The sequence below is a fragment of the Parasteatoda tepidariorum genome, chromosome 2 (genome assembly GCF_043381705.1).
Source record: "Parasteatoda tepidariorum isolate YZ-2023 chromosome 2, CAS_Ptep_4.0, whole genome shotgun sequence".
In the NCBI taxonomy this organism is placed as follows: Eukaryota; Metazoa; Arthropoda; class Arachnida; order Araneae; family Theridiidae; genus Parasteatoda; species Parasteatoda tepidariorum.
Window position 1 is genome coordinate 88,572,247 of NC_092205.1, and position 15,276 is coordinate 88,587,522.

The following is a 15,276-nucleotide window of genomic DNA, read 5'->3' on the forward strand; positions in this document are numbered from 1 at the left end:
TGCCATACCCTAGATACGCCACTGCAAAATAGTTGCTTTTAGTAGCCTAAAGCATGAAAATAGTTGCGAAAATAAGAACAAAATTTTTTAATAATATTACTAAAATTTGATTAAATGACTTCAATATCATATACCATGATCCTTTTAGTCTAATTGGTAGCGAATATAATTTTTAAATAAGCCTTTAGGATTTCTAGCACTAAATTCTTATATCAAAAAATTTGTATATTTGCAGAAAATTAAATACTTTTAATTGCTAGAAGGCATTCAAAAGAATACTTTTTCATTAAAAAAATATACTTTTTCTAAAAAATTTTCCCTTTTAACAATAGTTGATTTAGCAAATAATATATATGTATAAAAATATATATATTCACAGATATATTGTGAAAAGTGATAACTCAAAATCAAAATTCACGCATTGTAATATCGTATTACAAATTGTTTTTTTTTTTTAATCATGCGAAATTTAGAAGCAATAACAGTTGAAAACGCGATCAAGAAACAAAATGAACTTACAATGGAATCTGTGCAAATTGAAAAGTGATGACTCAAATTTGCAATTCAAAATTTTTCATTTAAAAAAAAAAAAAAAAAAATCTTGTTCAGAAGCTCCCCGAGGGCCGCAGGTTTTCAACCCAATTTATGCTAAAAAAAAAACATTGCTAGGAGTCTCCCAATAGTCTCCTTTTCCTGAAAATAGTTGCTTTTTTAGCATTTTCAGGCAAAAAAAAAGTTGCCATAGTCACCTCATGCCGAAAATAGTAGCCTGTGGCAACCCTTTATCGACCAGCCATCGTTGGAATTCAAACCTGTGCCACTTCATTGGAAGGTGAGTGCTCTATCACCTGAACCACCGCCGCTTTGTAAATTTTTTGTATAGCTGGATTCATTTGAACCTGAAGCAATAGGCATCAAAATTTCTGAAAACAACAAATTTTGCTAAGAAATATTTTTAGATCATTTTTAAGAAATTTAATTTTATCAAAAAAATGTAAAATCCAGGCATACATTGATCAACCAACACCAGTTTTTTTCATGGTACAAAATGCAACAAATGCAGAGGTGCCACATATCTGACAAGTTCAAGCAAGAAAACCAGTTTTAAAATTTGTTTTTTGTCTGCTGTATTGACTCTAAATATTAACCTGCAATGAAAATACTCGGTTTCATATAACATATACAAGGCTAGAAGTCCAGAATATAAAAATTAAGGACAAAATTGCCTCCAAACTTGAGGACAATTTAAGACCGCTGATTCTCTAATTGAAAAAATTTGTACGATACCGCAAGGATTCGCAGATATACAATTAGTAATAGTTTTAGTGGTTCTTATACTTAAAACAAAAAAGAAATATTTTTTAAAAAAAACTCAAAAATTTCACACACAATGTTACACAAAAAAAAAACTTTTTTTTTCAAAATGAGGAGAAAATAGTCTAAATATGGAAAATCGCTAAGTAGTAGTAAAATACGAGAATTCCTTGTGAAAAACAGTTCAGTAATCATATAGTGGTGATGGGGAAGTAGAGAGATATGAGCTTCAAGGTGTTGGTATTCAAGGTGTTTCGTTTTTCAGACACCCCTTCTCAAGCTTTGTTCAATTTTAAATTTAGTAAAATAGAATTTAATTATTTCATATCTTTGGATGGACAATTTGTAATTTCTTTCTTATAATTGGTGCATAAAATGCGTCATTAAATCATTGCAATTTCTCTGAAATCTGTTTTGTTTGGGTACAAAAGCTTCATAAACTTAGCAGATTTTAGATCCTTTGTAATACATCCTTTGTACATTTGCCTAAATAGTGCACTTTTAGTTTATATTAAAATATATAGAGATGATGGTTAAAATATTAAAAGAAAAACCAAATTGAATTGTTATTGATACTATGTATATTTAATATACATAGTATCAATAACAATTGTATACTATTGTATATTTAATTAAATTTTTTTCTAGTTTTTTTTTTATACATATCTCAGATAGTCAAAAAAAAAAGAAGATAAATGTTATTTAAAATTGCGTAAACCTAAAAAAAAAAAAAAAAAAAAAAAAAAAAAAAAAAAAAAAAAAAAAAAAAAAAAAAAAAAAANAAAATAAAAAAAAAGAAGAAGAAAAAAAAAGATTTTTATTAGCTAAAAATAAAATACTATTCCAAATTGTATTGCATAATGCATTTTATTTATTATATTATTTTTGATATTTCACATTAACCACTAGTTTGTTACTTATATTCTAAAATCTGTGCAGATTTAAGAGGGAATTTTTGTGCAGATTTATAGAGTTCAGCGTATTATGGTTACACAATTTACTTATTGAGCGAATGCAATTACTATGTAACTTATTTACATTGTGACTATTTAATATTGTTGTAATATATCAGTATTTACAATAAAAATTTTATTTCTTAGAAAGAAACATCATTTTTTTCGTTTCAAGATGCATATTCTTTTATTAATTAAGCACAATTTTAATTATGTACTGCATATTTTACAACATACAATTATTCACGATTCAAAAGAATAGGTTTTCACTGAATAAGTTTGTAAAAAATCACATGACAAAAAGTAATAAATAGATAAATTTTTTTTAAAAAATTTTCTACAGCTATATAAAAGATCTACATAAAGCAGCTGTATGATCAACACCACAGCTAACTTTCAAAACTTCAGACGGGACCGGAACCTAAAATTAATAAATATGAGATTAGCTTAAACATGATAATAATAAAAATGATCAATTTAATTGAAAGAGCATAACATTTGCGTGAAACAACATTTTCAAAGTAAATTTGCAGATAATTAAATTCCGACATCATTCCATGCATTTTAAACCATCTCTCTATACTAAAAAATCGTAAAGACCGCAGCTGCTGTTTTGCATGTTCATCTTAACAATACATTTTGTTCTGCTGCACATAACAATAAAACTTAGAATTATGAAGGATTGCAGGAAATGTGCAGAGTGTACGATGGAAAAAAAACTCAACAACTAGTTCAAGAATTATTAAATGCTAAACTGGAAGGGAAAAAAACACTATGTTTGGTTTGGCCTGTTGAAATTGGGTTGAAATTAGAGATGCAGAAAGAGATATTTTTGTTTGTGAACTTAGTGAAAATTTTGTTTCAAAATACCAATCTGTTCAAAAGTTATTGCAAATTTAAGTGCTTTTATGTAATTTTACTGTCAGCTTCTCATTTATTTCTCTTGAGTCACATAATCTGCATTTTTTTAAATTTCTTTCTTAAGTACACCATTATTTCTCAAAGCTTAGCAATTGTTTATTTCCTTGTGTTTAACACATTAACAAAATATTCTTACATTAAGCTGCAATAGTTATACAGGGTGAGTAACCAGATTTTTCAACAAAATTAAGCACTTTTTAAGCACTTAAAAAATATTTTTAATCACTTTCCAAAAAAAAAATTATATAATTAGAATATATGCAGCAATTAAATTTTTTTCCATTGTTTAAAGATCTTAATTTATAAACATAAAATTAACAAAATGCAAAAACATTTTCAAAAACTTTACATAATCAAGATAAAATAACTAGTTTTTGATAAATATTGCAGAGAAAATTGTGAAAATCATGTTTTTTTTTCATTTATGACAACAATCGACACGACTAAGAAAGAACCTCTTTCTGAGATTGAAAATTAAGCACTTTTTACAAACCACAAATAAAAAAAAGGACCTTTAAGCGCTTTTAAAAAATATAAATAAAAAATAAGCACCATTAAGCACTTTTTAAAAACGCTAAGCACCTTGTTATATATTTTAAAAACGAAAGCATTATAGTGGAAACAAGGATGAAAGAGAAGCAATTTCGGAGGTTGGTGAGCAAAGTGAGCAGGGGGTGGAGCTAGGCTAATATGCTAGGCTGATTGGAAGAGTCTCCAGTATTTTTTATCTAATATTTTTAGGCTAACTACAATCATCCAATATATATATATTTTTTTTTGCTAATCGAGAAATGGGCGAATTGCAATAAACCTTTATTAAGACTATTTATAATGATTCTTTACTAATCTAGGCTTATTGTGAGCTGCCTGAACTTCTAAAACAACTGCATGAATAGAAAATATTGAAAAATTTTCCAATCAGCCTGGGACATTACAGAAAGATAGTTGTTATTCATAAACATCTGGATAATACAATTAGCCTACGACATATAGTCAATGAAGACATTTGAAAGCGGTAGTAGGTTAAATTACATTTTCAATTTTCATAATTTCAACTTACAATTTAAAACCTATATTGAGGTAGTTTTCATTACATTTAGTTTTCCTCTCAAAATTATTATGCAACTGTCTTATACATCATAACAAGTATAAATTTATGTAAAAAATCAACCTTATCTTACGAATTTGGAACCTCTTCTAATAAATTTTCAAGTAAATTCTATACATTTGCCAAAAGTTTATAAACTTATTATGTGTCTAAGTAAAAATTATATTAGTGCCCCTTTTTAGCCCTCATCATATCAAGTATTACCTAATATGCACTATTTGTTTTTACAATTTAGACTAAAATTAAGCAGCCTCAGTAGATTAACTTAGGTTTAATTAATTAATTTATACAATTTTAGCAACATAATAGGATGATTTGCTCAAACACACTAACTAAAGACAATTATAAAAAATTCTCAAATTTTACTTGATAATTTTTACATTAAAACCATACATTTAAGTTTACAAACAAATGATCAGTAATGAAAAAACTTTATAAATAAAAATTTTGAGACAGTTTTAATTAGTAATTAATTCCATGTAAAAATGTAATTACTGTCCCCTCACTCAACGCTTTAAAAACACATCAATAAATAACTAAGTAAACGAAGGTAAATATTTTAAATCATATTTCATTGAAAATTCAAATCATATTTTTTGGGGAAAATAGGTTATATTTGAAATTAGGAAGAAATATTAAGCATTTTCATAAGACTTTTTACTTTTCCATTGTATAAATATCTTTCTATCACTTATTTTTAAATTATCTTCAATAAGTGGTTTTGTTAGCAAATACATAATTTAAAACCAGAATCCTTGTTTCTTCTTTTAAAATGTGATTTTGTGTATGGGGACAGTAATGAAAATTAACTGAAAAAACACATTTTTTTTTTTTTTGGTTTTAAGATGTATTTTTATCTTAACAATACCATTTGCCACTGGCAGAATTTTTTGGGGCTTTTTCGACAAATCTCTCTAGCACTAATATCTTACAGCAAGATACTATTAATAATAATTAATATGCATGTTATTCATTAAATTTTAAAATTCAAAGTAACAGAGACGTTGTATTTACAAAAAAAGTCTATCTGGATATAATTGTGGGTATTTTTTTTAAAAGATTATGCAATATTTTTTTATTCTAATATCATGGGCAATATTCTCCTATTTTGTAAGAGGGAACACACTAATTATTTCTTTCTTCGCATTTCGTAAGTCATCATCGCATAAAAAAATTAATAAATAAAAAAATTAAAAATCCGTGAAATAAAAAAATTTAAAAAAAAAAAAAAATTTATTTTTTATTTTTCCCAAATAAGAATTTACAAAATCACGGGCATTTCTTTCCCTCTGATGCGTGAAAAAGGCATCTATTGAATATAATTGTGGAGGAAAAATATTTTTTAAACATTTCTATCCCCTCCGATGCATGAAAAATGCATTTTTTAAATATAATTTAAGAGAAAAAAAATTTCGAAAATTTTTGCAGAAAAGAAAACTTTCTTTTTACTTTCTGAAGGAAAAATTTTTCTGCAAGAACTCTGTAACGTTCTGCGACAATGTCACCGTGATTCTGCCAGGGGGCCATTTGCCCTTTAATAATTCAAGAACATGACAAATATTGTTTTGAAATATTATTTATATGTTTCCTCTAAATTGTTCATAATTTAAAAATGGGTGAAAATTGGCTTCAGTGGCATTTAAAATGTCACATTTTCTTTTTTGTAAACCATGTGCCAGCTACCAATGAAACTTCTTCTCTAAACAGTCCAGTAAAATTTAAGTTAGCTTTTTACGCTGCTAGAAATTTTATTTTGACCATTTAATCATCTATATTTAAACAATTCATCTAAAATTAAAAAATATCAATGAGCAATTAAAACTGAAACTACAAATTCTAAAATACATTTAAAAAAAAAATTTTTTTTAATTATAACCAATCATTAAGTAACCAGTCTTATTTATACAGAAATTTTTTTAATAAACACTGGCAAAAAATCAAAATTACAAAATTTAGATAATAATGTTGTTAAAATTAAAACTTAAAGCAATCATGCAAAGATTTTCAATTCTTAATAAGAGTAAAAAATGAAACCAAAAATGTCAACTAAAATTCCATACAAATATATAAAAATAAAAATGCAGTTAACATTTGAGAGAAAAATTCATTTTAAATTTTACTTTGAAAAGTTAACGTTTTAATTTCATAAATCAAACTGCAGTTGAATAAAAAAAAATACATTCATAACTATTTAAACACTTGTTAGTAAATTTTAACTTTTTTTCAAAACAAAGTTCCTATTTTCAGATTATAACGTTCTTTTACTATTGTTTGAATTCTAAAAAAATAGAAACTAAATATGTAATCAAACACAACCAAATGAATCAAACATATTAAAAGTTTTCCCCAATAGTAAAGTAATTGTACACTCTTTGGTAATTACTGTCCCCTTTAAAAGCATTTCAGGTAGGGACAGTTATTATTACAAAATGATAGTTTTTGTCAAATAGATGAAAAACTGTTACATTTCTTTAGTTAAACTATCCATATTTCATAAAAGTAAGTTAGTACGTTTCATACAAATCAAACATTTCTACTTGTTTGCAATTTCTGTAATAAAAATTTGGGGGCAAAACATTCAATAAAGTTACCCAAAGATTTTTTAAGGTACAATTATGCTTATTGACCCTATAAGAAATGGCACTGGTGCAAAATTACAATTTTACTGTTCTGTAGTGAAGAGTGTGTTTTATAAAATGGAAGTTATATTTCATTCGATTAGAGCTTTCTATAGTGTTTTATTGGCATTTTTCATACTTGTGACAATTATTACAAAGAAATGGGGACCACATACAAATTATTCTAAGATAATAAATATTCAAGTAAACATAGTATATCAGAATATGTATAAATTTATCTCTGTCACATTTTCATAGCATAGTAAATTACTTAAAAAATTCAAAAATGTTTGTTGGGGACATGAGACAGTAATTACATTTTACCTGAATTTTATAATTATATGCCTACAATTGTAATATTCAATTATAAATATTCAAGTAGACATTCCTACTATATCAGAATATGTTACATATTCTGATAATAGAATAGATTTTACGAGCGACATTTTTTAGGCTACGAGTAAAGTTTTGATAGATCATGCATAATCATGTAAGTCAAAAAGAGAAATTCAAAACTGGAAATAATATAAGCACTTAGTGTAGTAAAAAATGTGCATACAAATCTTAATCTATAGAAGATTTTTTTAAACCATTATTTATAATTACTTAAACTATTTTATATCCGTTGTTGAACAACCAACCCAATTTTGGGTTTACAACTAATAATGTTCAACTCCGTAGCAATTTTGAACCAATCCAAAAGACAAGGAAACTCCTGGATCAGTATCCCCAGAGGTATGATTTGTTATGGGAACATGGAGGACTTTGTTACTCGACAGATTTAATGTGCATCAGTCACCATTTATTACACGGGGAGTCTTCAACATAATGCAGTACTGACAATAGCACTATCTGTTGAGGAGTAAGAGAAATATTTTTTCCATCAGCGAATATTTTATTGACAAAAAAAATTTTTTTTTTAGTTTCTTCAATAAATACAGAGAAATTTGAGATAATACAGGTAAACAGAAGATAGTCGAAAAATACAGGAGTCTTCGTTAAAAAAAAAGGACACTTGGGAGGTATGTATGTACGAATTTATCTCTGTCACATTTTTATAATATAGTAAATTACTTAAAAAATTCAAAAATGTTTGCTGGGGACATTAATGACAGTTTACCTAAATTTATTTTTTTAAAACATTATTTAAGTGCAAAATGAGTATGATGCACATTTTTTATAACTCTTCTCGAATAATTTAAGCAAAACGTACCATTAAATAAAGAAAATAAATATTTTAACAAGTAACAGTGCTTAAGGAGGCAAAAATTAATAGATTGAGAAAATAACTTATCCTAATAATAAGAATCTAATAATGTTGCAAAAGAACAATAAATAGCAGTTACTTAATAAATAGTTCAAAAGTAGAAATAAAAAGTTACTTTATAAGGAAAAAACTGATCTCCGCTATTCTTTCCAAGCCCAAGACAATCGCTCCTATTCTTTCCCCACATAAACAAATGGTGATGATCTAAACATATAAGAAAAAGATTATCAACTTGCAATATTAGTACAGTTAAACCTCCAAGAAAGACCATCTGCATTTACGACCCTTTTTGGGATGCAAGAATTTTTTCCGTAAACTTTGTGTTGAAGAAAAACTTTAGGAGAGACTATTAAAACCTCTCCCAACGAGCGGGCAAACATCTAAGTCAAATGTGGAAAAAGTCAAATAAGAAGACATTAAAAAATATCAAAACAAAAAATAAGTAGATTAAAATCTATTCAAAATACTTGAGTGAGACTCTAATTTAGAGAGCTCTTTTTGACGATACAACCTCACGTTGCAGTCAGAATGCACTAAAGACGATGATATCAATGATTTACTTTCAGAGTTGAAAGTTTAATAAGAAAAGAAAAAAACATCTTCTCATCTTTTAAAGTTAACTAATTTTTAAGATATAAAACTAACTTCAACAAAAAACATAATTATTTATTAATTTAAAATAACTTTATCATTCATAATTGGTAAATTTGTTTTTACACATAATTATATCAGTTGGGATCATTTTTATAAATGCTAGATTTTATTCATAGATCTGTCTTTTCATGACGCTAACAGAAGTGGCATCAGCACCAAGAAAATGACACTGACTTTAAATAAAATCGTTTGCAAAAAATCGTGCGCTTTTCATAACAATTTTGATGTCAATAGAGGTTACCTTTAAGAATGACCAACCTCCATCAACGACTATTTTACTGTGGAACGGAGAGTGGTCATTCACAAAAAATTTTACTGTATTTAAATATTATTTTTTTTTTTATTAGTAACCCTGAAATAAACAATTATACAACATGCAAAAGGTTACTGCGGATTAAATATATAAGGATTAGGTTTAATTATCACTAATTTGCTTTTAATGGTATAAGGTTTATCTAGATTATTTAGATTCTAGATTATTTATTTTATAGATTATACATTTTCTCGCCTTTCAGTTTCTGATAATCACAAATTAAAATGATGCTGTAAAAAAATTACTTCTGACAATTCTTAAACAATCTGCCAAATAAAAGTGAATTTATTTTCCAAGTGTAAAACAAATATTTTGTTCACAATTAAATGAAGACAAAGTTCCAATCTAAAATAATAAGCTCCTTCAATTGCTAATTTACGTAGAAAGATGCGCACATTTTAACATGAACAGAAGTAAATAAGATACATAATTTTGAAAAACAGGATTGGCAGAAAAAATTTATATGAATATCGCAAAATCAATAATTAAAGCAGGGTTGGCAACAATCATAATTTGGTTAAGAATATAAAAATAAAAATCGAAATTTTCTTGTTTGAATTATACTTTTTTATTAAATCAAAGCTCTGATAAAATGAATTAATAATGCTTAGTATTATTTAAAAACAATATTATTACTAAAATGCTTAAAATTATATGTATTATAATTATTAAAAACTTATCCCTGAATAAATACAATCTAAGCTATTTTCATTCAAGCACAAAACCCTTAGGCTTTATTTGCCAGTTAAATTAAAAAAATTAAGAATAAAATAATTTAGATGAGGGAACATAAAAAAATCATTTACTCTAAAATACTCTTCTCAAAATTAGTATTTTTTTATTATTTATTTACACAAACTACATGCTTAATAAGCTTAAAAAAACATATATTTAAATAAACATAAAACTAAATGGGTATGATGGAAGAATGTTTATAAGACTGCTAATTATTTTACAAGCTAAAATTATGAAAACTTACAATTTAAAAGTTTTACATCACTTTTATACACGTTTAATCTCCTTATTTATAAGTCTGCTTTGAACATTTAACTATAATTTACATACATAATAATTACCTACTCATGCATAATTCTCTACAAAAAAAATTCAATGTCATTGATTTTAGAATTTTAAAAAAATATATAAGAGAATTACAAAAATTACATATAATATTAAATTGTATTTTTAAAAATTAAAAGATATTCTAAATTTAAATTGAGAATTTGCTTTTAAAAAAAGTAATTTAAATAAAAGATTTTTTTTTTTTTTGGAAATTCAAGAAATTTAAACCACAATTTAAATCATAATTTAACACTTTCTGGACAGTGATCACATCAACATGATCATGATCTTGATTCCTTCAAGTCCCATGGAAACACACATTTTCAATTTTAGTGGCCCAAGAGCACATAGACATGATCTTAATATGGTACATTGAATTACATCTTGTAATTGNTCTCTACAAAAAAAATTCTATGTTATTGATTTTAGAATTTTAAAAATATATATAAGAGAATTACATAAATTACATATAATATTAAATTGTATTTTTAAAAATTAAAAGATATTTTAAATTTAAATTGAGAATTTGCTTTTAAAAAAAGTAATTTAAATAAAAAAAAAAATTTTTTTTTAAAAATTTAAAANTTTAAATAAAAAAAAAAATTTTTTTTTTTTTTTTTTGGAAATTCAAGAGATTTAAACCACATTTTAAATTTTACACTTTCATGACAGTGATCACATTAACATGATCATGATCTTGATTCCTTCAAGTCCCATGGAAACACACATTTTCAATTTTAGTGGCCCAAGAGCACATAGACATGATCTTAATATGGTACATTGAATTACATCTTGTAATTGTGTACAAACTTAAAACGTGCGGGTCTCTGGGCAAGCGCTTCTTTTCCTAGTCCTGACGGGGATAAATCAAATGATTAAAACTGTAAGTTTAAAGCATGTTAATAATTAAAATCAAATAAACAATGTTAACTAATAGTAACAAACAATCTTCACAAACTTGTAAGAGCAGCAAAATGATTCAGCCCACAAACAATCTGCTTCACTTTCACATCGGAGTTGAATTCATTTGCACCAAACAATGGTTGAGGTAGCAAAGTTGGAATCTTTGACGAAGAGACATTTGGACCTTGTCCCAAAATGCCGTAACCCCAAACATGGACATTTCCTTTCTCTAAATAAATCAAACATAATGACATGTTACTGATTGATTAGAACAGGGATGGGCAAACTTTTTTGGTCGAGGGGCCAAAAATCAAGAAAAAATTTTTGGTGGGCCAAGTAAAAACTTCAAAATTTAAGAAAAAAAGGGTGATATGCAAGTTTTAATTTAAATATTTAGTAAGATGAAGGAAATTGCAATTTCATTTTTAAAAGTTCCTTACAATAAGGTTGGAAGTGAGATGTGCTTATTTTAAGGAACAAAGCTAAATGCTTTGCTGTTAGTTTACTTCTGAAATGATTTTTTCTAAGGTTCATAGTTGAAAACTCTTGCTCACATATATAAGATTAAGCAAACATGCACTGATTTTCTGAGCATGAAATATTAAATTTCGGAAACTAGCTTTTGGTAATGATTTGTAAAACTTTGGAATATTTAGAAACGACTGCTTCAAATGATTGTTAGATTGTCCGCTCTTTGGAGCGTAAAATGCGCAGTCTGCCAAATGTGAAGTGCAATTTACCTATATTAGATTCCATAAGTCAGCTCCTCGAGAGAGACAAGCGCTAGTTGGAGCCAATCTATGGCTATTCAATAAAGAACTTCTGCTTTCAACATTTTACCAATTGAATTCCATCAATTTATGTTTTGTAGAACAAAAATAGAGAAAGCAAAAACTTCATCAGTACTTTGTTGAAAAAGGAAAAACAGAAATAATTTTAAACATAGTCGACAAGAAAATGGATGTATATTATTTATATTTGCCACTGATCGGCAAATAAAAATTCTATCCGCGGGCCGGATAAAATCTTCCAGAGGGCCACAGTTGGCCCGCGGGCCATAGTTTGCCCATCCCTGGATTAGAAGATCGGAATGGATTATCCTATTGCAGGGTTTACACAGTAAAAAATTAACATAATAGTTGCTTTTAGTAACCTAAAGCATGAAAATAATTGACAAAAACTATGAAAATAGTTGCCTAAATAAGAACAAAAATTACTCAAAAATATGACTAAATTTTATTAAATTACTTTATCGTTATATACTATGATCCATTTAGTCAAGTTGGTGGCAAATATGATAGTTTTTATATAAACGTTAGTGTTCCAGCACTAATTTTTTAAATAAAAAAAATTTGTATATTTGCAGAAAATTAAATATTTTTAATGACTAGAGTTTATTAAAAAAAAATACTTTTCTATTAAAAGAATACATACCTTTTCTAAAAAAATTTCAGTTTAATTAATAATTGATTTAGAAAATATATGTATGCATATATATATTGTAAAAAGGTACTACAACTCAAATTATTGCAATATTACGTAATATCGTATTAGAAATTGGGTTTCTTAAAATCATGCGCAACTTTGTAGCAATAACCATTGAGAAGATGATAGGGAAACGAAATAAACTTACAATGCAATCTGTGCAAATTGAACGAATTAATAAGTCATGACTCAAACTTGCAATTCAAAATTCTCAAAACTTTTTATTTTTGAAGAAAAAAAATACAGTGTGTTCAGAAGCTCCCACAGGCTGCAGGTTTTCAACTTAAATTATGATTAAAAAAACATCGCTAGAACAGAAAAGTCTCCCAATAGTCGCTTACCAGGCAACGCCAAATAAGAAACAATTCCGGCACCTTCCATAACGAAAGAACAATAAGTTCAGTGCCTGCAGTTTAAAAAAATTTGCATACTATTTTTTAAATTTTAGAGTCAAATTGGTCAACTCCAAAAAATTTTGCATCTCTCTGGTCCAGTATTTTTATAAGCTAACTGAAATGAGTTAGAATAAAAAAAGTAATTTTATCTGAAAATTTAAAATGACACATACTTTTTTTAAGACTATGAAACTTATAAAAATAAACCATTTTAATTTTAAAAAAATTATTGGAATCATAATTTTTTTTCTTAAAATTTATTTATAAGAAAAATTTCACTTGTAGACAAAAATTTCCAACAAAAAATTTTTAGCAAAATTTCACATAGGAATATTAGTGATGGGGAGAAGGAATTTTAATATCACAAAGATAACATCTGATCAATGTTTTAGAAAATATTGTGATAGTTTATGCTTTTAATTAAATTGTTTCATTTTTATGTTAATCAATACCTCCATTTACCCAAACGAAATTTATCAAAATGCGATATTCATATTGGAATGAATTCAATAATTAAATTACAGGAACTGGAAATCATCATAATGATAATACTTGTGACATAATTGTAATTGATATTAATCATTATAGACAATAACCACAATATTATCACAGGCAATTGTCAAACACTAAATCACAATTATCACACTGGATATTGATCGTAAGACATTTTATTCAGGATGTATTGTGAAAACCCTTTTCAAAATATTAATGTAATATTTGAAAAATATTGTTATTTCACAACATATTATCAACTTCAAATAAACACACAATACTTATTTTTTATTTTATATTATCACCGCTGTTGAACAACTGACTCAATTCTTTGGGTTTATGCCTACTAATGTTCCAACTCTGAAGCCTTGTAATTTTGAGCTCAATCCAGAAGACAAGAGAACTCGTAGATATCAAGCATTGGGAGAAATTTGCCTTCTAGGATGACTTTCTGATGGAACTAACCTGCATTTGCGTTACAAGGCAAGGAAAACCACGAAAACATCCCACGGTTAATTTGACGGCAAGGAGACTTTAACCCATGCTCTGTCTACCACTGAGGATATTTTATGTCAGCACTGTGGTCGGTGCAAACGGGATGTGGAATTCATATTGACCAGCCATCGCTGGAATTCGAACCTGGTTCCCCTCATTGGAAGGCCAACGCTCTATTCCTTGAGCCATCACGGCTCTACACAATCCTTAGTCAGGGTGCATAGCCAAATCTTTCCACAAAAAATAACCACCTTTAAAGTACTTTTTAAGCACTCAAAAATATTTTCAAGCACTATATACATTAACAATGTACAAAATAATTTTCTTAGACTTTAAATGATTATAATAAAATAACTAGTTTCTGGCAAATAACTCTTTTCTTGATTATGTTAGCCATTATAAAATGATCAAGAGATTTTTCGGTTCAATATCAGAGAGTGGAAAATAAAGTCTGAAATTGAGAATATCTTGCAAAATGCAGCAGAGTTGCACATGAGAGTGCAATAATCTCACTGAACTCAGCTCAGTCAATGCACATACGGAGTCGCAAGTATTTCATCAAAAATGCAAAATGATTGACGCTTTCCTACGCTACGGACCGATGGTACTGGTGAATAGATTGTAGTTCAATGAATTGTGAAAACGTTGAATAGAGCAATGTGAAAAGCATGCTTTTTCATAATACTTGGCGAAAATCGACATGGTAAAGAAAAAAAATCTCATTTTCGAAAAGAGAAAATTAAGTACTTTTTAAAGCCACCTAATGAAAAAAGCTCCTTAAAGGGCTTTTAAATAACGAAAATCAAAAATAAGCACCTTTAAGCACTTTTTACAAATGCTACGCACAATGTTAGTGTTATAAATTGCGATAAGGGATTTCAAAATTTTTTTTTAATAATTACCATTCACAACAGCACATATAGTCCCGCCTGATGCAACTTGAGTAATTTTGCCCAGATTTAGATTCAGGTAAGTAGGAACATTTATCTGGAAGGGAAAAAACAAACAAACCCAATTAATAGTGAACATAGCAACGCCAATTTTTTTTTTAAAGTATCCTTTAAAGAAAGAATATAATAAAAACAAATACTAATTCAACTGATAACAAAATTCATTTAGATATTTTAAAATCATTCTTTAGAACTAATTAGGCACACATAACATAAATGTTATTGTAGATCGCTGAAGTTTCTTTTTGCTCACAATTACTGGTAAAAATATGAAGTAACTGCAAGTATCAGAAATGTTGCATTCTAATTACAGAGGTAAGAAAAAAATTCAAATAAAATTTTTACT

The 15,276-nt window shown here is 27.1% G+C and overlaps 1 protein-coding gene across 2 annotated transcripts in view; it reads right to left on the bottom strand.

The window, feature by feature from the left end:
• Positions 1–2,426: 2,426 nt before the first annotated feature.
• The window catches only part of LOC107452913 (RCC1-like G exchanging factor-like protein), a 31,100-nt gene continuing 18,250 nt past the window's right edge, over positions 2,427–15,276 (bottom strand). For both annotated transcript variants that reach the window (XM_043052730.2, XM_043052731.2), the window contains exons 9-12: positions 14,883–14,967; positions 11,169–11,342; positions 8,297–8,385; positions 2,427–2,688 (exon numbers count right to left, since the gene is read on the bottom strand). In XM_043052730.2, the coding sequence (XP_042908664.1) occupies positions 2,611–2,688; positions 8,297–8,385; positions 11,169–11,342; positions 14,883–14,967 (426 nt within the window). In that variant the 3' untranslated portion in view covers positions 2,427–2,610. The remainder of the gene's footprint in view (positions 2,689–8,296; positions 8,386–11,168; positions 11,343–14,882; positions 14,968–15,276) is intronic.